This window comes from Hemiscyllium ocellatum, chromosome 20 (assembly GCF_020745735.1).
Source record: "Hemiscyllium ocellatum isolate sHemOce1 chromosome 20, sHemOce1.pat.X.cur, whole genome shotgun sequence".
In the NCBI taxonomy this organism is placed as follows: Eukaryota; Metazoa; Chordata; class Chondrichthyes; order Orectolobiformes; family Hemiscylliidae; genus Hemiscyllium; species Hemiscyllium ocellatum.
Window position 1 is genome coordinate 26,611,878 of NC_083420.1, and position 26,412 is coordinate 26,638,289.

Sequence of the window (26,412 nt, forward strand, 5' to 3'; positions counted from 1 at the left end):
GTGGGTGGCACCTAACAATTTAATGTTAGTTGTGAATCAAAATAAAGGCTACATACACCAGGAAATTTACTTTTTGAGTTGATGCTTTTAAAAATCAAATGGCAAAATGGGGTGCAAGGGACTTAGTGGAAATGCTCCCATTAACATGCAGTGGCTGTATTTTTGCAGATCTGTAGCCAACCAATGAAGTGGAGTATGTGTACAGAGATGAGGAAGGGTAAATGCAATATTATCAGGTGATTTTGTTTCACATGATCAAATAGGTAAGCCAAGATTTGTTTTCCTACAATCACTTCAGCTTTGTCATTTTTGCATAAAAGCAAAGCATTGCAAATGCTGGCAATTTGAACAGTGCCAGAGGATCTCAGCTGATCTGGCAGCATCTGCAGAAGGAGAAACCGTTAACATAGAGTCTAAAATCTCAACTGTTCAGAACCAAACAAAAGGCAAAAATGTGATTAGGTTTATGCTGTTGAAAAATGTTTTAAATGGGGATGGAGGGAGAGCACAGGAGATGAAATGAAAAACTGTCTGAAGACACAACGTGTGATCGTTGTGATAGAACAAAGCATTGTTTTGAAGTAGCTGTCCAGGAACTCCTGACATTTCTTCAGACAAAGATCTTGGGAAGAAATAAACAACCATACTGGAGCAGGTCAGGCAGCATCTGTAGGGGGAAGAGAGAGATATCAAATCTGGTATGACTCAGGATGTTGGGAAAGCTGCACTCAGTGGTTTCGAACTGATTTGTGCCCAGGTTCTCTCTGGGTGCAAGTCAGGATGTATTTGCTGCCAGAAACAGTTGGATCTATACCCTTTCTCCTTTTCATGCTGGTACTTTGTGAGTCTGAGGTGTCTGTATAACTACCAGGCATCACAATCTATAGTCTGCATTTTCCATTGGTGCTGATAATGGCACACAGGAACATATTCATGAAATTCTTAATGCTTGTCTGGGGCCCTTCTCTTCAGTTTAACAATCTTCACTCTCTCTCTCGCCGTAGTCATTTGTCAGACAGATAGAAACAGACCCTTCAGTCCAACCATTCCAAACTGACCATGTTCCTAAATTAAGTTAGTTCCACCTGCATGCATTTGGCCCATATCTATCCAAACCCTTCCTATTCATGAACTTTTACAAATGTTTAAAAGACATTTGGATCTATACCTGCATCTGTCACTTTCTCTGGACGTTCATTCCACATGAACCATTCTCTTGTCATGTGGTGTCTGTGAACACCAGTGCAATAGACTTTGGAAGGGGACTTTGACTCATGTTGACCATTTCCAGAACTTCAGTGTTTGTGATGTGGTCCTGCTAATGCACTTTGAGGATTCTACAGAAGCAGTATAGAGGGAGTCTTGATAGCAGTGCAGGAGCCATAACTGCACATAAAGGTGGTAGGGACAGGTGTTTGATTTACTTTGAGTCTATACTCAAACATTGGTTGCTTCACACTTATTTCCAGGGTCTACTGAATGCAGTGTTTCCTTTTGAAAGCAAGTTGTCCACTTATAAGACCATAAGACATAGGAATGGAAGTAAGGCCATTCGGCCCATCGAGTCCACTCCGCCATTCAATCATGGCTGATGGGCATTTCAACTCCACTTACCTGCATTCTCCCTGGTGCCCTTAATTCCTCATGACATCCAGAAACTCTGCCTTGAAGACATTTAGCGTCCCGGCCTCCACTGCACTCTGCGGCAATGAATTCCACAGGCCCACCACTCTCTGGCTGAAGAAATGACTCCGCATTTCTGTTCTGAGTTGACCCCCTCTAATTCTAAGGCTGTGTCACGGGTCCTAGTCTCCTTGCCTAACGGAAACAATTTCTTAGCTTCCACCCTTTCCAAGCCATGTATTATCTTGTAAGTTTCTATTAGATCTCCCCTTAACCTTCTAAACTCCAATGAATACAATCTCAGGATCCTCAGCCGTTCCTCGTATGTTAGACCAACCATTCCAGGGATCATCCATGTGAATCTCTGCTGGACGTGTTCCAGTGCCAGTATGTCCTTCCTGAGGTGTGGGGACCAAAACTGGACAGTACTCCAAATGGGACCTAACCAGAGCTTTATAAAGTCTCAGTAGCACAACGGTGCTTTTATATTCCAACCCTCTTGAGATAGATGACAACATTGCATTCGCTTTCTTAATCATGGACTCAACCTGCATGTTTACCTTTAGAGAATCCTCGACTAGCACTCGCAGATCCCTTTTGTACTTTGGCTTTACGAATTTTCTCACCGTTTAGAAAGTAGTCTATGCTCTTATTCCTTTTTGCAAGACCTCGCATTTGCTCATGTTGAATTCCATCAGCCATTTCCTAGACTATTGTCCCAAACTGTCTAGATCCTTCTGCAGCCTCCCCACTTCCTCAGTACTACCTGCCTGTCCACCTAACTGCGTGTCATCGGCAAATTTCGCTAGAATGCCCCCAGTCCCTTCATCCAGATCATTAATACATAATGTGAACAGCTGCGGCCCCAACACTGAACCCTGTGGGATACCGCTTGTCACCAGCTGCCATTCCGAAAATGAACCTTTTTATCCCAACTCTCTGCCTTCTGTCAGACAGCCAATCCTCAATCCATCCCAGTAGCTCACCTGGAAAACCATGGGCCCTCACCTTGCTCAGCAGCCTCCTGTGTGGCACCTTATCAAAGGCCTTTTGGAAGTCTAGATAGACCACATCCACTGGGTTTCCTTGGTCTAACCTACTTGTCACCTCCTTCAAAGAATTCCAACAGGTTTGTCAGACACGACCTCCCCTTACTAAGTCCATGTTGACTTGTTCTAATCAGACTCTGATCAGGCTCTTCCATCTATCAAATGAGATGACATTCCCAGCTAGGATAAATTGCTTGATAATGTAAAGCTTGGTTTCCCCCAACAATGCTCAGTTCTTCTAAAAGTACAGGCTGATGCAAGACTTCAAACTATAAACGTGCTTATAGGACACATTCTTGAGAAGCAATATAACTTGTTACTGCATGTCATTAGTCTGATTTCCTTGAAGCCAAGAAGAGAACAGATACCAATGAGACTTTCCTGTGTCTTTGTGAACCTGAAGATCCTGGGGATGAAAAACACCTGGCAATTCAGAATTGTTTGTAAACTCCCTTCTTAAGGACTTCTGTTTATTTTGTAACAACATGCTAAAAATGATTAAGTTCAGAGCCAGCCTATTTCATGCTATTGAAGATTGGGAAATAGTTGAGTACCTGTTGAACTTGACTTGTTCATGTTGAGTTTTGTGGAACAATTTAACCAAGGCCAGGAATCTGAAGTTTTCTAAGGATTTTTCCAAAGCCCATCTCTGCGCAGTGCCAGATGTGTTGGAAAGATCTATGAAACTGACATATAGGCCTTTTTGTTCTGCTTGCAATGTTGTTTTTTTTTTGTCTGTGTACAGAAACAGTATTTGAGGTGCCTTTACTTCGAAACTGAATGGGCTCCCTAAGTATTTCTTTTGCAATGGAAGGCACAAGACTGTTCAGAAGTTATTTTAGCTGGAATCTTCCCTGTTATGGAAAGGAGGGTGATTCCATGGTAGTTGGAACAGTCTGACTTCTCTCCCCCTTTTTTTGTTTTTGTGATAACTGCATCATAAAGATCATGTGGAATAATGCGTTGTTCCTACCATACCATGAAAAACTCATGGAACTTAGTATGGTGGGTAAGGCCACCATTCTTCAGGACTTTGCATAGAGTTACATCAACTTGATGGAGTTGGTTGCTGCTGCTTTGGTTGTTGGCAGTCGGTTTCCTCTAGGGTTGGGCTTTTGTCAATATACAATTGATGGCAGGATTATACACTGTGCAGTTAGTACCTAAGCATGGTGGCACAGTGGTTAGCACTGCGGCCGCACAGCGCCTGTAGACCTGGGTTCAATTCCCGACTCAGGCGACTGACTGTGTGGAGTTTGCACGTTCTCCCCGTGTCTGCGTGGGTTTCCTCCGGGTGCTCCGGTTTCCTCCCACAGTCCAAAGATGTGCGGGTCAGGTGAATTGGCCATGCTAAATTGCCCGTAGTGTTAGGTAAGGGGTAAATGTAGGGGTATGGGTGGGTTGCGCTTCGGCGGGTCGGTGTGGACTTGTTGGGCCGAAGGGCCTGTTTCCACACTAAGTCTAATCTTAAAAAAAAGTGTTCTAAAGTGCACTGACCAGCTTTCCAGGGCTGACTTTGCAGATGTATCTTGTTATACACCCCTCTCCCTTGTAGCCCTACACACGGAGGGAAAAAAAAACACCACTTCGACTGGGACAACACACCTATCCTGGGACAGGCTAAGCAAAGACATGCCAGAGAATTTCTAGAGGCCTGACACTCCAACCACAACACCATATACAAACACACAGATCTAGATACCATCTATCAACCTCTCAAAACGAACAGGAAATGACCTTACCACAAACCCCAGCAACCCCATCCAGGACAAACATAAATAGAAAGCAGGAGACAATAGCTTCGCTTCACTTGGAGGTCACCACTGGTGATGTTACCTAGTTAGGTAATGAAACATCTGGATATCAAACCTACAGCTCAGCGAGCAAACCTACACCCTAAATATTCAATTCAATACTATAGCTATGCCAAGTTCTTCTGGAATCAGCTGTGAATTCAGGATGTTCCAGCCTAGTCTGTAATGTTAGAGACAGAAATAAAAGTGCAGATGCTGGAATCCAACATAGACAAGCAGGAAGCTGGAAGAACACAGCAAACCACGCAGCAACAGGAGGTGAAGTCAACATTTGGGTGTAACCCTTCTTCAGGACTAGGGCCCACCCCACCCTTGAAGAGTTATACCCGAAATGTTGACTTTTCTACTTCCTAATGCTGCCTGTCAGACTGTAATGTTGCCTGATATCTATGGTTATGTGGTGAGATTTGCAGGTTGCTGACATGAAACCTCTTTGATAGGTTGATTTTTAGGTCCGTTCTTAGGTTTGAAGTGGAGCAAATGAGTTAGTGGCCTATATAATGGTATATGTTTGGTATATCTGATATGCAGGACGTCCTTTAAGTCACATTTGTCACCTGACAAGTCTATTATTTTATTTGCTCATGTTCAGCGTGTATCCATGTGCTCATGAAGCAATATTGTTGAAAGATGATGTTGGTTACAGACAGCTGTTTTCCAACTCCAAATTCTAAGAATGATGTCTCGTTCACTGCGGTTGCAACCCTGGTTTCTGAGCACTCCCCATGGCTGGCAGACAGCCGATTCTGACTTTAAATTAGCCAAGGCTGACTATTTTGCCTTTAAGGCACAATTTGGGTGTGTTTAGAGATCTGTGTGGCACTTGTCTTGGTCAATTTAGTTAGCTTTTAGGGTTGGAACATACGCAGTTGCATTTTGCTTGTCTTCAAGATAGGGGTTCAGAGACTTGGTGTGTTTGGAATAACAGTCCGGGTTTAATTTTTTTTTTAGTGATGATTTTCTTCAATGAAACGGATTTACTGCAAAGGTATTGCTCATCCTGGAGGTCTACCTGATGCCAAATGTATAGCAAGCATTGTATTGTGATACAAACTGTGCTGGAGAAACTCAGCAAGTATAGTAGCATCTGCAAAGAGCAGAGTTAACATTTCAAGTCCAGTCACCCTTTGTCAGAATTGTTACAGGTTTTGTCGAACCTGCTGAGTTTCTTCAGCACTTTGAAGGATGCTGGAAAGCTGAAAAGAACATTCTCTTTTTTTTCTATATTTTACTTAGTTTTGGACAGCTTGCTGGAACAATGGACCTCATTCAGGACCAACATTCCTTCTAAGCTACACAGCTATGCAGTAACTTGGAGGTTCTGGCCATGCTGTTCCAAACATAGACTTCTGGTCTTGAAAGCTGCTGCCACACACTGACCATTGACCTTTTGGAGATCTGTGATGTACAGAAAAAAGAGAATGTAGCTCAGGACTGCTATACCAGTGTCCAGTGTGGTTAGCTGTGGATCATTGCGGCGACACTTGTCATCAGAGTTAACCATTGTGTTTTCATTCTTGAAGGTAAGTTTCAGCATCTGAAACTGGTGATGCAGTCTTGTCATCACAATAGTCGATGTCTGAACTGTTTGCATACGATTAGAATTGCAACTGCCACTGTCATCTTGCACTTGCCATTCGTGACTCTTTCTTAAAACAATAAGATATGCATGTGTTGCAGTTGGGATAGACTATTCCTTCCTGTACAAAGAAGCTTTAAAATGGAGTACAATTTACACTTTGTCTACCCTTTGAGCCTGGAGCTCATCTGTTGTGGTCCATTGATCTAGGATGGTGAAAGTGACGTCTCCAAGCCATCGGATTAGACTCCGTTCTCTCTCTGTCCAGAATGCTGTTGTTTAGGCTTGGGATCCTTCCCCCTTTTTAGGTGTTATCTTTTACCTTTTTTATAAAGGTACATATCTGCCAAGATGGTATCATGTTCATCACTTTCTCTCCTCACCAAGGTTTTACCCATCATCTTGGACTGTGTGCCTTGGTGGATGGCAGAATATCAAATTGGGGACAGTTTATAGTCTGGGAAACGGAGTCCAGAAGGCTGCAAAGGGCCTGATTGGAAAAGCAAGTACCATTCCTCCAGCCTGTTGGAACTGGAAAATTGCACCAAGCAGAGGCAGAATAAATGAGTATGAGAGCAAGGGAATGAATATTGTCACATATCTAGGAAAGTACAGTGAAAAATCTTCACCACAATCTGGCATCATTTTGAGTTACAAAAATAAATTACTTAGAGTTCATCTTTTGTTCAAATTGGGTCTTGAGCACAGCTCCAGGGCTTCAGCAAAGTGTCCCAAACCTTGGAGTCCCCATTCTGGGTACAGCAATGACAACACCTATGCCCCAACTCTGTGGCTACTGCCACCTTGCCAACCACCAAGAATCCAGGCACTGGGCCTATGGCAGCCAGGGGTCCCTGCTCTTGGCATTGCCCCTGTCAAGTATTGAAATGGCGAGCAGTAGGAATGTTGAGCAGAGCTATTCTGCAAAGCAGTCACCCAGTCAGTTTAGTCTCCCCAGTGTAGGACACCATCATCATTGACAGTCCCTCACAGATGAAGGTGACTGTCTTCCACTGTCAAGGCGATTCCATAGGTTGCTGTACAGACCGATGCAGCTTCCACTGCTTCTATAGGCCACTAATGTATTACACTAATAATAGTATACAAATCATTGCTTCACCATCTTGCCCATATTTCTGTCCTCTGGATACTCCAATGTTTTGAAGCTGAACAAAAACTGGAGATACAGTACTCATTCCATTTCCAGTTTTTTTATCACACTATTGTCATTACCACTGTCTTTGCATTTTGTTACATGATATTGTGCTTGTCTATTTATTCTACATAACCTACCGCTCCCTTTTTTTTAAACAATATAAATCACATTCTCCTTCAATTCCAAGGTTTCATTTTGACAAGAATCGCCAACTGTTTCTCCACAGATGATTCCTGAGCTTTTACACCACTTTTTTTCTTTTCTTGTCCTTTTATTTGCACTTAACGAATGTTCTTATAAATCCTTGTTCTACATATTAGTTAAACATTTCCAAGAAATTTGTTTACATTTTGCATATTGAAATGAGAATGTGACCCTGTCTGGTGCCTGTCCTGCTTTGCGTATTCCAATGCAGTTCAACAGCTTTATCTATTCAGCTTGGTACATGGGAGGTGTGAGGTCACCTTTTTGGATTGTGTATGAAGGCTTTGGTCTACTTGCTAATCATCATGTGTGGTCTTAAAGTGTAGCGCTCAAACTAAAAATCCTCAAACAGAAGAAGTTTAATATTGGGAATTGAGAATATCTTGAGATTATTCTCTTCTCTTCCCTCAGCTCCTCGTGGTCATAGAATCAAAAAGAAAAAAACGGACACCAAACTGTTAGTGCATTAGCTATGTTGCATTAGGATATTCATAACACTTGTTACTTTGAATTTTAGAAAATTAGGTGCACATTTCTTTCATGACATGTGAGCATCACTAGTCCAATATTTATTGCCCATCTGTAGCTGCCATTGGTGATGGTGAGCTGTCGTCTTGAATGGCTGTAGCCTGTTTAATGTAGCTTGACCCACAATGCCTTTAGGGTGGAAATTCCAGAATTTTTACCCCATGACACTGAAGAAATGGTAACATTTCCAACTCGGTAGTGTGTAGCTTGGAGGGAAACTGGCATGTGGTGGTGTTCCCATGTGTCTGCTGCCCTTGTCCTTGCAGATAGCTGTTCTTGTTCCATTGAAGGATTCTGTCAAAGGAGCCTTGATTAATTTCTGGCCCTCTTGTTTCGATGCTGGGAGTGAATTTTGTGGATGTGTTGCCAATCAAGTAAGCGGCTTTATCCTGGATTGTGTCAAGGGTTTTGAGTACTGCTGGAGCTCCACTCTTCCAGGCATGTGGGGAAATACTATCGTACAACTGACTCTGTGTGCCTTGCAGATGGTGGGCAATCGGGAGGTGAGTTACTCCTGCTAGGATTTTGAGCCTCTGACCTCCTCTTGTAGCCACAGTGTTTATCGTGGCTAGTCCAGTTATACATCTGGTCAATGGTAACCCCAATAACATTGATAGTGGGGAGTTCAGTATTAGAATCTAACAAATGTCCTAATATTCAGTGGCACTGTCTTGTTCAAGATAGTCATTGTCTGGCTCTTGTGATGTGAATGTTACTTGCCACTTTTCAGCTCAAACCTGGATATTGTCCAGGCGTTTGTGCATTTGGCCACAGATCTCTTCAGTTTTTGAGTAGTTGCAAATGTTGCTGAACATTTATGCAAGGGGGTCGCAGATACAGAGGTAAAGAAAGCATTTGGCACACTTGCCTTTTATTTGGTCAGTGCACTGAGCATTTCATTAAGTGACTGTGTGAACAGTAGGATTCTGTATATGATTCAAGAGTTTTTTTTGTCCAATGCTAGTGATGTACAGCCAAGTGGTGAATTACAGTGCACAGAGCTCTGGACACACGGATTTTAATATCCACACTATTTATGTAAATCAAAGTTTGGGTGTAACAGCAGATTTTTAAGAAATATGAACCAAAGATGTAGCCTATAATCTGCAGATAAATTTCAAAGAACTTTGCAGTTTGTTGAGTATGCAAGTCATGAAAAGTTGAATAGTGAAATACAGAGTGAGTTGAAAACCATAATCTTATGCTTTTATTTGCTGAAAAAATGTTTCCCTTTTGTGGGAACCCTCTAACTAGAGGGTTAGCTTCAACATCATTTAAGATAGAGATGAGGACTTTCTTTTGCAAGATGTTTTAATCTTTTGAATTCTCTTCACTCTGACAGAGCCAGCACTGCTCTCATCGAAATATATTGAAGGTGCGGTGAACAGATTTTTAACCTTTCAAGGTATTGGAGTGTGTAGTGGGATAGCAGGCACAAAATTAGAATTCAATCCAAAAGTGCGTCATCATCTAATTGGATGATGGAGCAGTCTTTGGGCCAAATTTCCTACTCTTCCTATTTCTTCTTTTGTACTCTGGTCCAGTCCATCAAATTTGATGTATTCCAAGGTCAGTTTTAGGTAGCACATCACAGAATTATGCATTAGTGACTGATTATTGCTATGCCCATTACTTGGGGTCTGCAATATTCAGTTTGCACCCTTACTGAACTTTTGAGGAAGTAAACAAAAAAATGCTCTCCCACATGTTGTGCCATTTTTCACTTGGTACAGGTTAGTATAGGAAAAGTACAACTCCATTTCAGTGCCACCATCTTAGCATTTACACCTAGTACCCCCTCTAATGTTGGAGTCCGTGTTCTCTCACTTTGTTCATAGTGAGTGCTCATCATATTGAATGTGAACTTCATCAGAAATTGAAGGATTAAAACAATGAGTAGGAAGGTTGTGCTCATAGAAGTGGAAAGCATTTTTAAAAAGCACAGTAGTGGTATGCTAGATGTTAAATCTGATACTACATAGTTAAGATAAACATGCCCAGTGATCAACTACAATGTTTTGAATTTGCTGTGTGTGTATATGATTTCAAACAATGCTGATGAAATGGAACATAAAGCAAAGTATGCAGAGGTTACAATAACAAGGCAAAGATGTTATGGATCAAGGATCTACACAACAAGAGCAGTCCGATCAGCTCAGGAAAAAGCTCTAAGTTTTACTAGGACCTGAGAAGGGAAAACTATTCGAGATTGCCTCTAGATTGTTTTACAAGTTTCGGACATTATATAGTTGTAAGAACACTTAAATTTTAGGGAGTTCACTACCATCAACTGTAAATTCTGCAAAAGCATTTCTGGATTAAAACTAGGAAAAATTATTCAAAGTGGCTATGATCCTAGACCATGTTTTAATGTTGATTTAAAACTGGGTTGTAATGGAAATGTCTTCTAGGACATTTCTGGTTTCAAGGCTTCAATTAACTCTCTCCTTTTTATAGGAGATCACGTTAATAACAATATGAAACTTAAACCAATACTCGTGTATAGGAAAATCTACAAGCACTAAAACATCGTAAAATGCCAGCTTTCTGTAATATGAAAGTTCTGTTGCAAGGTCTGGATAATAAGGCAATTCACTTTGTGCCAGAAATGAAAAAGTACTGTCAGTCTTGTCAAAATTCTTCTTGTTAGATAATGCTTGTATCCATGACCTGGATTTCAAAGCTTTGTTTATAGACTAAGAACAACATCACTTATGCAGCACATAGATCAGAATGTTATTGCATACTTCAAGGCTTTTTTTTGAGGAAGACCATTCACAAACTAATCCATAAACTGATGTCAATGACAAACACTCAGTCCAGGAATTCTGGAAATAATTTAGCATGTTGCATTTAATTTTATAGGCTCTTTCTGGTATAGAGTCTTGAAGCACCTAAAGGTTCGTGGAAAGCATAATCCTGATGCAGTGCCTGCCTTTTGAAGAGTTCTGTGACATGTCACCTAAGTATTGGCAAAATTAGTGTAACTAGCAAAGGAAGTGCGTTTCAAAGTAGATGAAAATATTAAGCTGTTGGCATTCCTCGAAGCAATGAAGATCTTTCTGAATTCAATGAACATACTTTTAAAGACATAAGTAGGGATGACTGACAGATTTTTCTCAACAGAGACACTTCATTGTTCTGGTGCTAAGAAATATGAATGAGCAGATCAAAACTGCAATCGTTATCCAAAAGCCTGACGTTTTTTTGATTATTCTGCCAAGGCGTGCTTTTGGCATTCCAATGAGGGAAACCACTGATCATGCATCTTCTATTGAGAGAGCAATACTGGAGGGTCATGATGTCTATTGTATTAACATGGCAGTTGATGACCCTCCAACTGCATATCCATCTTCCATCTAATCTCTTCCCAAGAGTCCCTGCCCTCAAAAAAGAAAGTACAAGTTAAGAATATTTTATAACTGCTGTTTTTAAGTTTTTTGTGTACTTTTATTGTTTTCTATTTGTCATTGCTTAATATCACAAAAACCATGAATGTAAATATTTTAGTTACTAGATATGAAATGTTACATTTCCCTACATTAGAGTTCTGAGCCCTTGTATTTATATTCTGGGGAAAAGTACAAGCCGTTCCATCGAAGTTAAATAAACCTTTCTTTATCAATATGTGGATCCTCCTACCAGAAAAACGGCAAAACTTGGCCGTCTTTTGGGCAATAAGGCAGGACAAGTGACTGAAGTGAAAGTAACGGAACACTTTGGGTTTAGAGATCACAATTTTATTAGTTTCAAAATCCTTATGGAAAAGGATAAGCCTTCGATTTAAGTTAGTTTTAATTTCAGTAAGGTAAATTTTAGTATAAGACCAGACCTTTCAATAGTTGATCAGAGTAGACCGTTCATGGGTAAAAGGACGTCATACAAGTGTGAGGCTTTCAAGAGTGTGATGACAAGAATTCAGAAGTATTTTGTTCCTGTTGGAGTGAAGGTTAAGGCTGGTAAGATTAAGGAACAATGGATGAATAAAAGAATCTTATTTTAGATTAAAGATTAGATTACTTAGTGTGGAAACAGACCCTTCGGCCCAACAAGTCCATACCGACCCACCGAAGCGCAACCCACCCACATCCCTACATTTACCCCTTACCTAACACTACGGGTAATTTAGCATGGCCAATTCAATATAGACAACTTGGTTAATTAATCTCTAAATCAATATAGAGTCATAGAGCTGTACAGCACAGAAAGAGACCCTTCGGTCCAACTCCTCTATGCTGTCCAGATATCCCAAACTAATCTAGCCCCTTTGCCTGTATTTGGACCATACTCCTCTAAGCCTTTCCTATTTCTACCTATTGAGTGCAAGAGCAAAGAGGGGATGTGAAAGAGCCTTCGCAGATAAGGTTAAGGGTAATCCAAAGAGATTCTAAAAGTAAGTTTAAGTAAGAGGGTAACTAGAGAGAGGATAAAGCCTGTTAAGGAGCAAAAGGCCATTTTTATGCTGAATTCCAGGCGATAGTTACTAAATATTTCCTGTCATTTTTTTACTGTGGCGAAAGAAATAGAGGCTAGAGAATGCGGGGAGATAAATGATGTTTTTAAAACTGTTCACATTACAGAAGAGCAAGTTCAGGAAGACTTGGAACAAAAAGGTGGGTATGTCATCAGGACCTGACCAAATGTATCCCAGAACATTGTAGAAAGTAAGAGGAAACGGAGACCCCTTGCAATAATATTTGCATCATCTATAGCTGCGGGTGAAGTGCCTGATGCAAGTTAGAAAAAGGGAAACGTATTGAAGTCTCTTTCCATTTAAATGCCATGACCCCAGACCTTTTTTTTATTAATGGATTCTTCCTGTGTATGTTCAGTATTGTATATACTGTAATTAGCAGCGGTGCTATATAAATGTTTCTGTTCAGGCACCTGATCTTTCATCCAGCTGAATTATCTGGCATCAACCTGATAGGGGCAGTTTTGTGTGTGGAACAGGCTGGGTTGTGACGTGGATGCTCACATCTTGTTGCTACCTGTTTGCAAGGCTGCCTATGAGTGGAGGTAGCTGGCCCTGCTGAAGCCAGTGAGAGACCAGCTCCTGGTTAGGCCCTCCTTGTGATTCTAATGAGGTAATCTGTAAACAATGCTGATTGGTGGGTACGTGCAGAGGAATTAAAAGTTTCAGCATTCTGTTTGAACTTTGGACTTGACTCGCAACACACAGAAGTTGATGTTGAATTGAAATAATTTAACCGTGTTTGTTTATACTGAGGACATTAGGGGAAGGCAACCGTAGGTCCTAGCACCACTGATGCCATGTAATTTTGGTATGTTCCTGCTTTTGGGTTTTTCCAGACTGATTACTGTATTGCAGGGATAAATGTCAAATGGTTGTCTACTTCACAAGTGTATGTGCTCTACTCATTGGCTTTTTTCTGGGTATGGTTTGCATTTAGTTTGTATGTTGTAGACAGAGTTTGGATGGTTCATAAAAGCCTCTTGCCCTTTGACGTGAAAGACCTTTTTATAGAAATTTCTTACCTGTGATGTTAGCTCTTGACATCTTGTGACCAATCCTGAGAATGGCTGGCTGGTTATTGATTATTGTTCTTCACATTTTAAACAGTTTCTTGGAACAGGGGAGGCTTTGCACTTAATGGTTTTATGCTGTGAATTGCCACCCTGCTGATGACTTCTTGTTTACTGGGCTAAAGTAGCAGCAAAATCTGTGCTCCTTCACCAAGACCTGATTTACTATTTGACTTTGTATACAATCTTGAACATTTAAATGTTGCTATTCTCACTACTGTATGTTCAGATAACAAATGCTTTAATACAAAGCATGGAGGTAATATTTGGAGAACCAAACCTTTTGTCATTGGACGTATTGTCTGGTGCTGAGCCCAAGTTTCAAACTGTTGATATTTTTCGATCGAGTTTAGTGATGTCTGGAACAAGTGGGAATTCAAAAAGGGGCTCTTGGCTCAGAGGTAGGAACACTACCACTGTGCCACAAAGTTCCACTCTGGTACCTTGCTCTGTAGATGTCTTCTGTATTGCTGAAGCTACTACAATTGACCTTGTGACTACTTTGGCTCTCAAAGAAAAATAAATTTGGATACTCTGTCCCCAGTGACCTCTACTCGGGAAAAACACTTCGATGTTTTGTAGCTGACAGAATTGGCCTCAGCTGTGAAACTTTCCATGGTTGAATCTTCCCCAAGTATTTCACATGCAAGTGAAAGTGGTCAAAGACTGGTTCAAATAAAGGATTAGCTGGCTGAATTGTGCTGCTCAGTTTTGCCATAAGTATGTAAACAAGGAAATAAGATGTTGACTCCTCTTAAAATTGATTGGACATATTTTATTACTGAGCTCTTGCATTTTTTTCGATTTTTACACTGAGGCTTTCTGTTGTCACCTCAATGTACCTGTCATAGAATCAGAGGTTGAAGAATTTGCCTTGCCTTGTGTTGGTTGTCTGAGGAATAATTTCTCCAGGGCCACTGTCTTGTCTTTTCCTCACCCCTGTTATTTCTTCACCCACTCCCCACCTTCTTTGTTCCAGATGGACCCTTGCTACACCCCAAACAACAATGCATTCCAATTGCATGTTTAGTTTGGGTTGAGAGACGTGTTGTCACGGTATATGTTCCATACTTTAATATCCCATATATCTTGGGAGATGGTTTCATACTTGCATTCTTTGAATGTCTGTTTTAAAAGATAAACACAGATGAAAACTGGGGCCCCGGGAAGAAGAACAAGGGGAATGTAACTAACCAAGTTGCTCATCCAGACATTCCATGTACATGAGGTACCAATTGCTCCAGCTGTGATGTAACCTCCCTTGTACTTGAGCGGTGTCTTGGACTATTTTAGAATGATTATGTGAGCACCACTATTCAATGATACTGTCTCACTGGCCAATTCTGGACCATTTTTACTGTTATCCTCCTCTGTGCTTTGTCTACAGTCTCTTCCTTCATCATCGATGTTTGTTTTTTTAATGGTTGCCATCACCCCTCTTAATGTCCCAAGTACGCATTTCATTGTCTCCCTTTTTCACTCTGCTCTCCCTTCCCGAATTACGTTTCTACATATTTGCTCCACACTCCTCCTTTTGGTCTTTTGCTTTTTAATTTCTTCCTCATCCCCCTAGTTTTGGTAACCTACTACGCATCCCTTCCTCTGCAGTCATTCTCTGCCAGAATCTTTTAAGATTCCTCTAGTTTTTCTGTCATCTTGCTATGTGGAAAAATTATTTGCTGCAATTCAGTGTTACAACAGTGACTTGAAAAGTATTTCATATTGCTTTGGGTGGTCTGATGCTGCAGAAGATGTTGCATAGAGTTTATTTTAAAGTCCCATGAAATTACTGTCCCTTATGATGTAGTCTCCCAGGCTCCTTGTGTGTCTCTTCCCAACAGAAGAGAAAATTATCCCCTCAGATCTTTTCCCAGTGTGCTGTGTTTTTGCTGTGTTCAGTGTCCTAATCGATCAAAGCAAAAGTAAAACGTGATCCAACTTGGTAGGGTCTATTGAAGTTTTCCTGGAACTTGGTCTGGAAACCTAACTCTGTCTTCTCTGACAGTGTAAGCTACAAATTTTAAAGAGGTGGCCTGTCTCCAGGTTCGGGACGGCCTGTCTCCAGGATCAGGATACAAGGTATCTGGTAACTGGCTGAGGGCATGTTGTTGTAACAAGCAGTGCGTCAGATGATGTAGTTACAAGAACAAAGATGATTACTTCAGAATATGATCAGCCTCTTCTACCCTCTACAGTGACAGTGGACTGTGGGCTTTTGTTTTAGCATTTATTCTGTTTGATATTGCATCCTAATCTCACAATGTCTGCTCCAGAAATAAAACTGTTTATCCAAAAGTATATATAAATAACATGCACCTGAATATTGCATCACTTCACAAATTCAGGCCTTTATTCCCAATTTTTATAACTAAAGAATGTACTGAACTTCATTGCATTGCACCGTTTTAAGAGTGAATGACTAACTCTGGAAAGTAAGGGAATTATGCTGAATTTTTTTTTTCTGAAGCTGCTCATTCAAACAATACTATGTTTGCATGTGATGACTAATTGTAATCAAATTTAAATACGCAAAGCAATGTTTTTGTACTTTCTAATCAGAGACCTTATTCCTTTCTCATTCTTGCATTTCTCTTGAATTCCTATTTCTGCTGGGAATGGTTTTAACACTAGATACACTCCATAGTTTTGCATTTCCTAGTATGTTGTTTTAAGCAGAGTCTGATTTGGACTGTTGCTGGATGGAATTTTATTTTTTTAAAAGCCAGTCTCAACTGCAAGTATCTTGCAGGTTCTTTTAAAAGAATAAAAGAAGAATACAAACATCCTCCAAGCCATGTTGTAGATGAAGGCTGCAAAAGCACATTTCCCAGTTTTTGAAATGGAAAACTCTCTGAATCCTGCTTTCCTGATTTTTTTTTTCTCTCTTTTCTTGCCTTTTTTTAGACATGTCTTTTTAAAATTTGAGTTTTGTAGATGCTTTGTTCATGCTGATCAGGTTTCCTAAACTGAACAAGTCCAATTTTGTCTGCATTTGGCCCATATCCCCCTCTCTAATCCTTTGCTATCCATTTACCATATTGCCTGATGAAGGGCTCTTGCCCAAAACATCAATTCTCCTGCTTTTCAGATGCTGCCTAAGCTACTGTGCTTTTCCTGCACCCACTCGTGACTGCTGATCTTCAGCATCTGCAGTCCTCACTTTCTCCTAATGTCAGGTAACCTCCCTTCTAACGATTATATTATGTGGTCAGATGTTTAGTGGGAATAAATTTGAAGAGAGTGATCTTTTTAAGTTGGAATATATGGTAATACGAAGGAAGGATTGCGGAGTTGGATTTGAAACTGTAGTCGGAAGGGGTTATGAATTTGTTGCTTCCCATCACTACCATGTCATAATATTAAATGTCTTTAAATAACTTGGGCACAATTCACTGTAGAATAAAACTCTCTAATGTATGCTAGATGTTTTTCATCACTCAAGTGCGTAAACGGTTGCAAGTTCACAGATTAATTGTTGTTCTTTGCTGAGATCCTAGTGATAACACTGGCTTTGCCTGACTAAGCACCTGAATATTGTGGAATTTCATGAATTTGCTTCTCAAGTTGCTTTTTTCATTCTCGTTCACATTCATTTGGTTGAAAATTAACAATTACTCCATAGGAATTGAACTGAACTGTTTGAATACCAGCTTTTGGGTGGTGTTGATGGACTGGCATTTGGTTTGGCTGCCACAGACTGGATTTATGTATTGTCTACACTCTGTTCTTGAAACTAGCTCCTGAGGAAGTATGGCATTTGGATTGAATTTTGAAGCCCTAGATTGTATTCCTCTCAGGACCACCAGTGATGCAGCATAATGGGAGTGTACAAAAAATGAAATTCATGTATAAAGATCCTGCTGAACTGAATCCATGTCTGATATATTGATTTGTTACTGCTGATGGTGATTTGTTGTCAGGTTTGAATCTGGCCTGTTTGATGGACTTGGCCAAATTTAAGGTAATTTTAATGAAACAGTAACAAATGCTCAAAATTGGCATGAAAGCACTTGATCAAAATATTGGTGTGATTGGACTACAGTTGCTCAACTGAGATTTAAATTTAATCTATAATAATTTCAAATCACAGAATTGTATCTACAGTTCTTTTGATGCTCCTGACCAGAAATTGCGTGGAGGAGAACTAACTGTAAATGAGCTTAAAATCTTGTGGCGTATGCTGTGAGCAGTTCACAGGATTATCTTCCTGTTCCATTGCTGATATTCAGGTTCCTTTTGGTTCACTTACTGTCTTTGGGCAGGCTGCACATGAACTCCTTGCTGCAAGAGCCATCAGGTTTCAGTGTGAAATTTCATACTGCTTAATGGCTAAATTAGCATTTTATACCTGGCCAGTAAGCTTCATCTGTCTCTTGTAGCCATATAATAGCTCCAATTTCAATGCTAAAACATTGCTGTAACTCTCTACTGTGAACGCAAGGCTTTGTAATGTGTTGATCTCCACAACTGAGGAGAGAGAATTAAGCTGGGTTCCTGCTCCAGTTGTTTAGTGTTCTGGTATGGCTGAGGATATATTCAGTCTTGGTTTCAATGTCCACACTTCTGTGGTGACTAGCTCGGAGAGATGAGGAGAAATTTGCAGCATGTGCACTGCTATTAACCTGGCTTATTCACCTTTTATACCAATAGGTTGCAGTGTTTTCTTTTTACTTGATTTGTTGGGGGAGAAATTAAAACTCTCCTTTTTAACTACACTTGGTTTCATTTGTTGTGGAAACCATCTCATTCTGGATGATTCCTAATCAACTGTTGATTTGCTTCTACATGGCTGCAGCCAGGTGAGTACAAAGATCTGGTCAAAAATAAAATGTTTTTGAAATTGTTTCGTGCAAGACACGAAACAACAAGTTATTGGTAAGGTGCTGTTGAGCAAGTATTGGCGTGCTAGTAAACCTTTTTTTAATTTAATGCCCACATTCCATAATGCAGAATATCACAAAAATGGGGATCTGCTCTTTTCACGGTGGCTATACCTCAACTGGATATAATACTGAGATTGTGATGCAGCTAATCTGAATACAGAGACACTACCTGACTAGGAGGGAGGTATTTGATTGGTTGGATGGAGAATTGCTCTATTGCCATAGCTACAGTGTACACTGAAGAATCCTAAACCTTGGCAGTCATGGCCCAAAGCTGATTGACAAATGGGAGTTGTAAGGTGGCATCTGAAGAGTGATTATTGGCATGTTCTATCTGGCTAAATTCCTTGTAGAGGAGATATTGAATATGCAACTTGTTTAGTATAGTGTTTTACTTCTAAGAGACGTTTTAAACTGGTCTAATCCTGTAGACACAGCACCTCCATTTGAAACTGGGTGAAATGTCAAATTGTGGGGTCTTGACATTCTTTATTTGGTAACTTATTCCAATTTGCAGTTGATTTTTAATATGTTATTTGAGAGACCTGATTTGGTAATGTGTTAGTAATCTTGTCAAATACATTACTAATGTGACTGCCGTTAGTCTGTATTTCAAGACTCATTGATTTGGAAACCAGATGTTGTCTTTTGTTGAGTACTAACATGTCTTGTCTTGTTCTCCTTCTGCTTGTTGTTACAATGTAAATTCAGCTTTTGAAATAAGGTCACCTTTTGTGATTCCCACTGCCTAGTTTTAAACTACTGTAAATCAGGTTGATTCAGACAATTGCTCTACTGAATCACAGCAGTATCTCAAACCTTTTGTTATATTGTTGATGTGGTGCATGTTTTTGTTTTCCAAGATTATTTAGTAGACTGATCGTTCTCTTAAGTCGAACTTGCTGCACTGTTCCATTTTCAGACTAACGAGGTGACAGATAGTGCTTACATGGGCTCTGAGAGCACGTACAGTGAGTGTGAGACATTCACCGATGAGGACACTGGCACACTCGTTCACCATGGTGCACATGATGAGTTGGAGACAGACAGCGCTATTGATGCCACACTGAACTCTGACTTCCCAGATACGCTTGAAGAGCCAGAAAACAGTGTCGTTTTTAATGGGGAAATAAAGTAAGTGAAATTTCTCCTTGAACAGGGACTCTTCTCTGCTTCTATCAATCGATGCTTGGTTCACTGTTATTCAATTTTAGCATTTTTGGTATCCCTTACCTCTAGCAGCTATGCTGAAGAACTGCTCATTATATGGGAAATAAATACAGGTTTAATGAAATCTGCAGCTGTTCACTCTGGGTATGAGTGGGCTGCACATTGGTGTAGATCCATGGGTCACTGGCATTTTACATCCTCCATCCACATCCAAACATGTCTAAGTATAAAACCTCCATTTTCCCACAGTCTCCATATGCCAAGTTTTTGCTCAGGTGTTTTAACCTGTCAATATCTGTCTATAACTTCACTATCCTCCGCCCATATGTTATACAAACATATGAACTAGGAGCAGAAACAGGCTATAAAGCCCCCCTCATCTGCTATGCTGTTCAACAGATCATGGATGATCTGATTGTGGCCTCAACTCAACATACCTGCCTATTACTAATGACCATAGATTTGGCTAACCAAGGAAGTCAATCAACCTGTGCCTTTTTATCATAACAAAATTAAATGATCTCTGCCTCCATCACTCTCTTTTAAGGGAAGAGAATTCTAAAAATTCATGATTTGGAAATGCCGGTGTTTGGACTGGGGTGTACAAAGTTAAAACTCTCTCAACACCAGCTTATAGTCCAACAGGTTTAATTGGAAGCACACTAGCTTTCGGAGTGACGCTCCTTTCAGGTGATTGTCACCTGATGAAGGAGCGTCGCTCTGAAAGCTAGTGTGCTTCCAATTAAACCTGTTGGACTATAACCTGGTGTTGTGATTTTTAACTAAAAATTCATGACTCTCAAAACAAGTCTCCTGACCATAGTTTAGATGGGCACCTTCTATTCTTTCACTTTCCTATAGTTCAAGTCTCTCCCATAAGAGAAAGCATTCTTTGTCTACCCTGTCCTATCCCTTCAAGTATCATCTGTCTCAATAAGATTTCTCTTTTAATATTCAGAAAAGAGTGGGGTGGAGGCACAGTCTGTCCAACCTATCCTCCAAGATTGTTCCCATTCCAGGGGTTAGTCAAGTGAAGTTACTCTGAACTGCTTTAAATTTACATCCGTCCTGAAATAAGGAGTCAAAAACTGTATTCTTGATTTATGGCTACCTCTCTTCTCGGCATAACTGTTGTAAAATATTCCTAAATCTGTATGCTCTAGTCAGGCAACCTCCAGTTTCTTTTCTTATCTAAAACTGATATTATCTTTTCTCCCTTGCACTTTGTTTCACTTCCCCTTTAAATTTAACTACACTATTTGTTTCATCCACTTCCTGTGTTCTACATTGTAACAATTATTTGGGTAAAGTGGTTTCTTCTGAATGCTTTTTCTGTTTTTAAGTTTTCAATTTCCTTGCAACTTAGTCTCTCTTCCTGGTCTATCTCCTGTAACTAGAACCCACCAGCACTTCTCAATGAGCTCCAACATTTCCTCTCTTAACACTGAAGAGCACTTTGAAGATTATGGAGAGAACAATGAGATTGACTTTGCAACCAGTAGTCTCTGTCAAGATGGAGGCAGTAATATCAACGGTCACTTCAATCGTTCGTCACTACTCCCTCCCAGGTAAAGTTAGCATTTAATGATTCTTGCTGGATCTGTATGCTGAGGGAAAACATCAAATCATTGAGAAACCTGACTTTGATGTTGGTTCCTCATAGTTACCTCAATTTAGTCATTTTGGCTTAGAGTGACTGGTGAACTCCATTATTGAATCTGGAGGTCGTTTTCAATCACAGACTGATTTTTGTGCAGAATTGGATGTGTTTTTGATATTTCTGAAAACAATTGTGTTTAAGTAACAAAGTTTTTGCAAGTGGGGTGTTCGAGGAAGCAGACAAAATTGTCTTGTTTAACCACTCACCTCAGCACTGCAATTTGCTGTCTGTCATTCTAAAAATCTTTAGCTGATGAATCTGTATTCCAGTCGCTTTTGGAATTGTATGGACAAGTTAAATTAATTTCTCTAATTTCCCACTTAATACTTCTGATTTTCTAGTGATAATTTCACTTCAACTTTACAAAGTGTCATTGGGGAAAAGATGCTGGAGTTTTATTGCACCCAGTGTCATAAGCAAATCAATCGCCTGGAAGATCTGTCCACCCGAATCAACACTCTTGAAATGAATAGGTAACTGCATGATTTCTGCTTCATTTACCATGGGACTTTTTCCTTTAATTGTGGGTTACCCTTTCCTGTTGCTTTTCTGACAGAGTTTCATTCTGTACAGAATTGTTTTAAATGGAACATGTAAACTCCGCGCATAAACTCTCGTAGTGGTACTTCCTAAGAACTCTCCATCAGTTGAAATCTATAACATATATTTTGCCAAATCCAGTCCTTAAGTTTCTGTTCTAGATTTGTTATGACAGAATATTAAGTTAGTTTTGGGAAACTTGGTCAGCATGGATGTGTTGGACTGAAGGGTCCACACAAGTATAATTGTTAAACTCTGCTGTTTCCATGCTGTATAACTCCAACTTTAGTTAGAACAGTTCCTCTTATACTTAAATAGCAACAATGAGTTTTTAGATAGTTAAATACAGGCAGGCTATTTAAAGTCCAAAGTTACATGCCCAGGGTCAGCATAGATGACAAAAGATGTTTGCTGCAACTGCTACACTATTTCAAATTATCCCGATGAACTTTGCGCTAATTACCACTACCTATCAAGAAATTAATGTTCCGAACCCTTATCGCTGACGTCTGTAGTCCCAAGACTGACTGACTAGTATTGGGATTTAACTGGGCATAAAATGTATTCTTGTGGTTAGTTGCTGATAAAGTTCCAGTTGAACAAAATGTGACCTACACCAGAAAACTCGCAGCTTATGACCTCTGTACATATACCTTGTACTGGATATCACTAATGTCCATGGTCTCTTAATCTTAAATTGCAGAGATAATATAAAACACAAACAAATATAAGTGACTCTTTCATGAAATGTTTTTGATCTTGATTTGCAATTCATTGCTGTTGAACAAGCTGGCCTTTTTGGGAACCTGTGTTGATCAGTGAATATAGGAGTGATGGTCGAACAGGACATAGTGCAAGTTAAGACATGGGCAGCAAGATTTTGGACCCTCTTAAGTTGAGGGTAAAATGTGAGAAACCTGGGCAATCGTCCATTTATTTGAGAAGAGCAATCCATTGAAAATTTCAGCTAGTGAGCCAAGGCAGCAATGTGAACAACAGACATAGGTATAGATAAGGAAGAGAGCTGAAGTCCTTCAACCAGATTTTTGGGATCTAGCCAAAAGACTGAAATGAAAGATAGATTCTTTTGAATCCATCTTGAGCATTAAGGAGTACAGAAATAGGATAAAGTAGAGGATATGTGGCTGGAGAGAATGTACATTTATGGAGGGCTTTAGATTCCTGAAACACACATCAACTAGAGTTACAAATCAGTGAGGCTGGACCAATTTACTAGTGTTGAGGAAGATTTAAATCTAATTCAGGGGTTGGGAAGCGAGACGTAGGATTGGAAAAGATCAATAAAATAGACAGAAGGGTGAGAGAGATGCACTTGAGCAAGAAATAAGGTATTGCTTGGGATCAGATCCAAGACTGGACGTGATACAAGCTGTCATTGAATGGTGAACTACTGATGAAAGTAGCCACATTAGAAAATGAAAGGGCAGCACGGTGGCTCGGTGGTTAGCACTGCTGCCTCACAGCACCAGGATCCCAGGTTTGATTCCAGCCTTGGGTGACTGCGTGGAGTTTGCATATTCTCCCCGTGTCTGCATGTACTCCCGGGTACTCCAGTTTCCTCCCACAATCCAAAGATGTGCAAGTTAGGTGAAGTGGCCATACTAAATTGCCCATAGTGTTAGGTGCATTAGTCAGAGAGAAATGGGTCTGGGTGGTTCCTCTTCGGAGGGTCAGTGTGGACTGGTTGGGCCAAAGGCCCTGTTTCCACACTGAAGGGGATCTAATCTTATTTTAAAAATGGTGATAATGAAACCCCAGTTCAAGAGGCAGGACTAGTGAAATATTCTGGAACATTTTCAGGTAAGATGGGAAAGAAAGGAGTAATGGGCAGTGCTATTGGTTGAGAAGCATATTACACTGCTGGAAATGGTAAACTTAAAGGGATGTCAGCAATAAAATCACTCCATGACTGGGGACGTTAGAGGTGCAATAGTGATGATGGCCTATACTATTCTTTGCAATATCAAAATAATTATAATGTAAAGACCAACAAAGGAATGAAGTTTCTGAAATTTTTTTTGATCAGGTTAATAAAAGCACATTATTAATTCCATTTCTCCTAATCAGGTGCCAATAAAAATGTAGCGTAGAAGGAATAGCTGAAGTAATCAGTACTTTGTCAAAAGAAAAATTGTCCAAGTCATGTTGTTTGAGGAGGAAGCTGTTGCACTGGATGGGCCAACACCTGGGTGACTGACTTAAATTTTGTCATCAGGACTAGTGGAATGCATTTTAAGATGATCAGAGCAATGATGCAAATTGTAGAGGCATGTACTATGCATGTCCACGTATTTAACAAGGATTTGATGTCACCGAACCAGAGATGTAAATGTTGTGCACCCTTGTTCAAGAAGTGGTGCAAGGATAAATCCAGCAAAAACAACAGGCCAGTCAGGTTCCCTGGGTCAGTTTTCGATCTACTGCTTTTAGTGATCTGTATTAATGACCTAGGTTAGGTACCAGACAATTTCAAAATCTGCAGGTGACAAAACTTGATGCGTTTAGTAAACGGAGGGTAAAATAGTGATGAACTTTGAGGACATACACTTTTTTACAGAAAAAGATCAAGTGCATGTCAATACAAAAGATGCTTTATTGGAAGAATGACCAACTACCCCCGGTAGGAGTGATTGTGAAATATTACAGAAGGATATTGAAAGCAGCTCAAAATTCTAGAATTCATTGTCAGGCTTATCCTTTTCACAAATGCAATGAGAAACTAGCAATGCCATCAACATTTTGCTCTGTACAAAGCATGTTTAATTGGTTATCTTTTCCAAACTCTCTTTCCTCCTTCCTCCTACACACGCACACGCACACGCACACGCGCGCACACACACACACACACGCACTTTTAGTGCAAATGGAAATTGAAACTGTACAAATGAACTAATCTTCTCTGGAAAAGGCTGAACCATTCCCTCAGCACCAACCCCAAGACCAGTTTTTTTTTTTGTGTTGTTTCCATGAATATGAAAGCAATGAACAAAACTAGCCAAAACTGGATCACATTCAAAATGAATTCCAGTGCAAATTTGAGAAGGAATTGAGCAGTGGCATATGGCAGTATGAGCAGTTTTTAGCTAATGTACCCCACACCCACCCAACTCACAACTCCGTTCTCCCTCTCATATTCCCACTCTCCTAGTGTCCATCAGCTCACCTTCCTCTTCTGCACCCGCACCCTAATGTTTTTCTTTTTTTTTAAAAATCTTTATTTCCCCCTCCCCCACCCCCTCTCTTCCTCTTTTCTGTCTGTCTGTCACAAATTCATCTTCTGAGATAATTTGACTAAGTGTGCTGCAGACAAGCCATGGTGACTGCATTTCCAAATTTTAGTTTCCAGCTTCCTCTGTTTCAATCTCATTTTCCTTACCCTGCATCCTGTTGTTCTGCTTTCAGCCCCATCATGAGACTCAGCAGCAAGAAGGTGGCTCGGTGAGTAGAGACTCTGGATTGTCTATAAACCTGTTCGTTCACATCTTGTGATTTTAGGAGCGATGTGGCTGTCAAATAATAAAGGGAGAAGTATTCTGGGGAATGGTAACACAAGGAAACTTTGGGGAGTTTTGTATCATAAGGATTTTATGGGGCTTTTACTGCTCTGCAGCATCCTGAGAGAAAGTATGGAAGATTTTGCTGTTGTTTCACACATCTTGCAACCTTTCTCAAACTTAACTGGTGTCATACAGCGAAATGTTTTTCAATCAGCCTTTGAAAGAGGCAGATAATTAATTATTCCAGGTACGAAGCCTCCATTTGGTACTAACTTTCAGAAGTTGCAGTCTGATTTGCAATACTTTCAGTTACTTAAGTGGTTTGCAATTGTTTGTTTGTTTGTTTGTTTTTAAATCTCTGTTCCACACCAAGCTGCTTCTCCCCACTCTGTGTCACCCTATCTACAATATTGGAGAGGACAGTCTGGGTTTCTGGGTGGCTGAAACCCAAAAATTGATTACGAATCTAATACTGTACTTTAGAATCACTATCAATATACAAACATTGTTTTTAAAAGTGTCATTTGCTGATTATGTTGAGATATATTTGCTGCATCAAACTAAAACTTTTATTTTGATTGAGGATGCGTTAGAGTAGGGTTTTAACTGCTTTGCTGTGAAGTGCCTGGCACTGCTTGTCACTCAGCGTCTCTGAACACAAAGGGTTTGTACTGTGTGGTCAGCTGTGGAAATGGGCTTTGTGTCTTTTATACAAAACACCCTGTCTAATTACAGGCACCTCAAGCAGAACTGTGCAGACAGCATTGACAGAATGGAGAATCTACCCACGAAAACCCTAGGCTTTGTCCCCTTGGATCTCACTGATCAGGTAAACTTTAACTTGAACTGATATTATTCTTAAACCTTTAGCTCCAGAGCCCTGAGTGTTTAGTATTTAGAGTAACAATTTTTGAATAAATAGTCTGCATTGCTGTTCCAAGGGTAGTTGTTTTGGAGCAGGCCAGTGCAGCATTGATCAAAGCCCAGGTTTAGTACTTGCATGAACACACTCAAAGCTCATGGTTGGGAACAGCCAGCTGGCTGAGGTCCAATTTGTCCCTCCTCATCTAGCTCTGAGATTTAGAAATGCAGAGATTAGACTTTAGTTTCATTATGGTAACCATTGTGTGTCGCTTGCAAT

General features: G+C 40.2%; 1 protein-coding gene across 2 annotated transcripts in view; it reads left to right on the forward strand.

Moving 5' to 3' along the window:
* rab11fip3 (RAB11 family interacting protein 3 (class II)) overlaps positions 1-26,412 on the forward strand; it is a 103,545-nt gene that overhangs the window by 68,515 nt on the left and 8,618 nt on the right. For both annotated transcript variants that reach the window (XM_060840677.1, XM_060840676.1), the window contains exons 4-8: positions 19,306-19,517; positions 20,951-21,121; positions 21,555-21,686; positions 25,177-25,212; positions 26,007-26,100. In XM_060840677.1, coding sequence (XP_060696660.1) covers positions 19,306-19,517; positions 20,951-21,121; positions 21,555-21,686; positions 25,177-25,212; positions 26,007-26,100 — 645 coding nt within the window. The remainder of the gene's footprint in view (positions 1-19,305; positions 19,518-20,950; positions 21,122-21,554; positions 21,687-25,176; positions 25,213-26,006; positions 26,101-26,412) is intronic.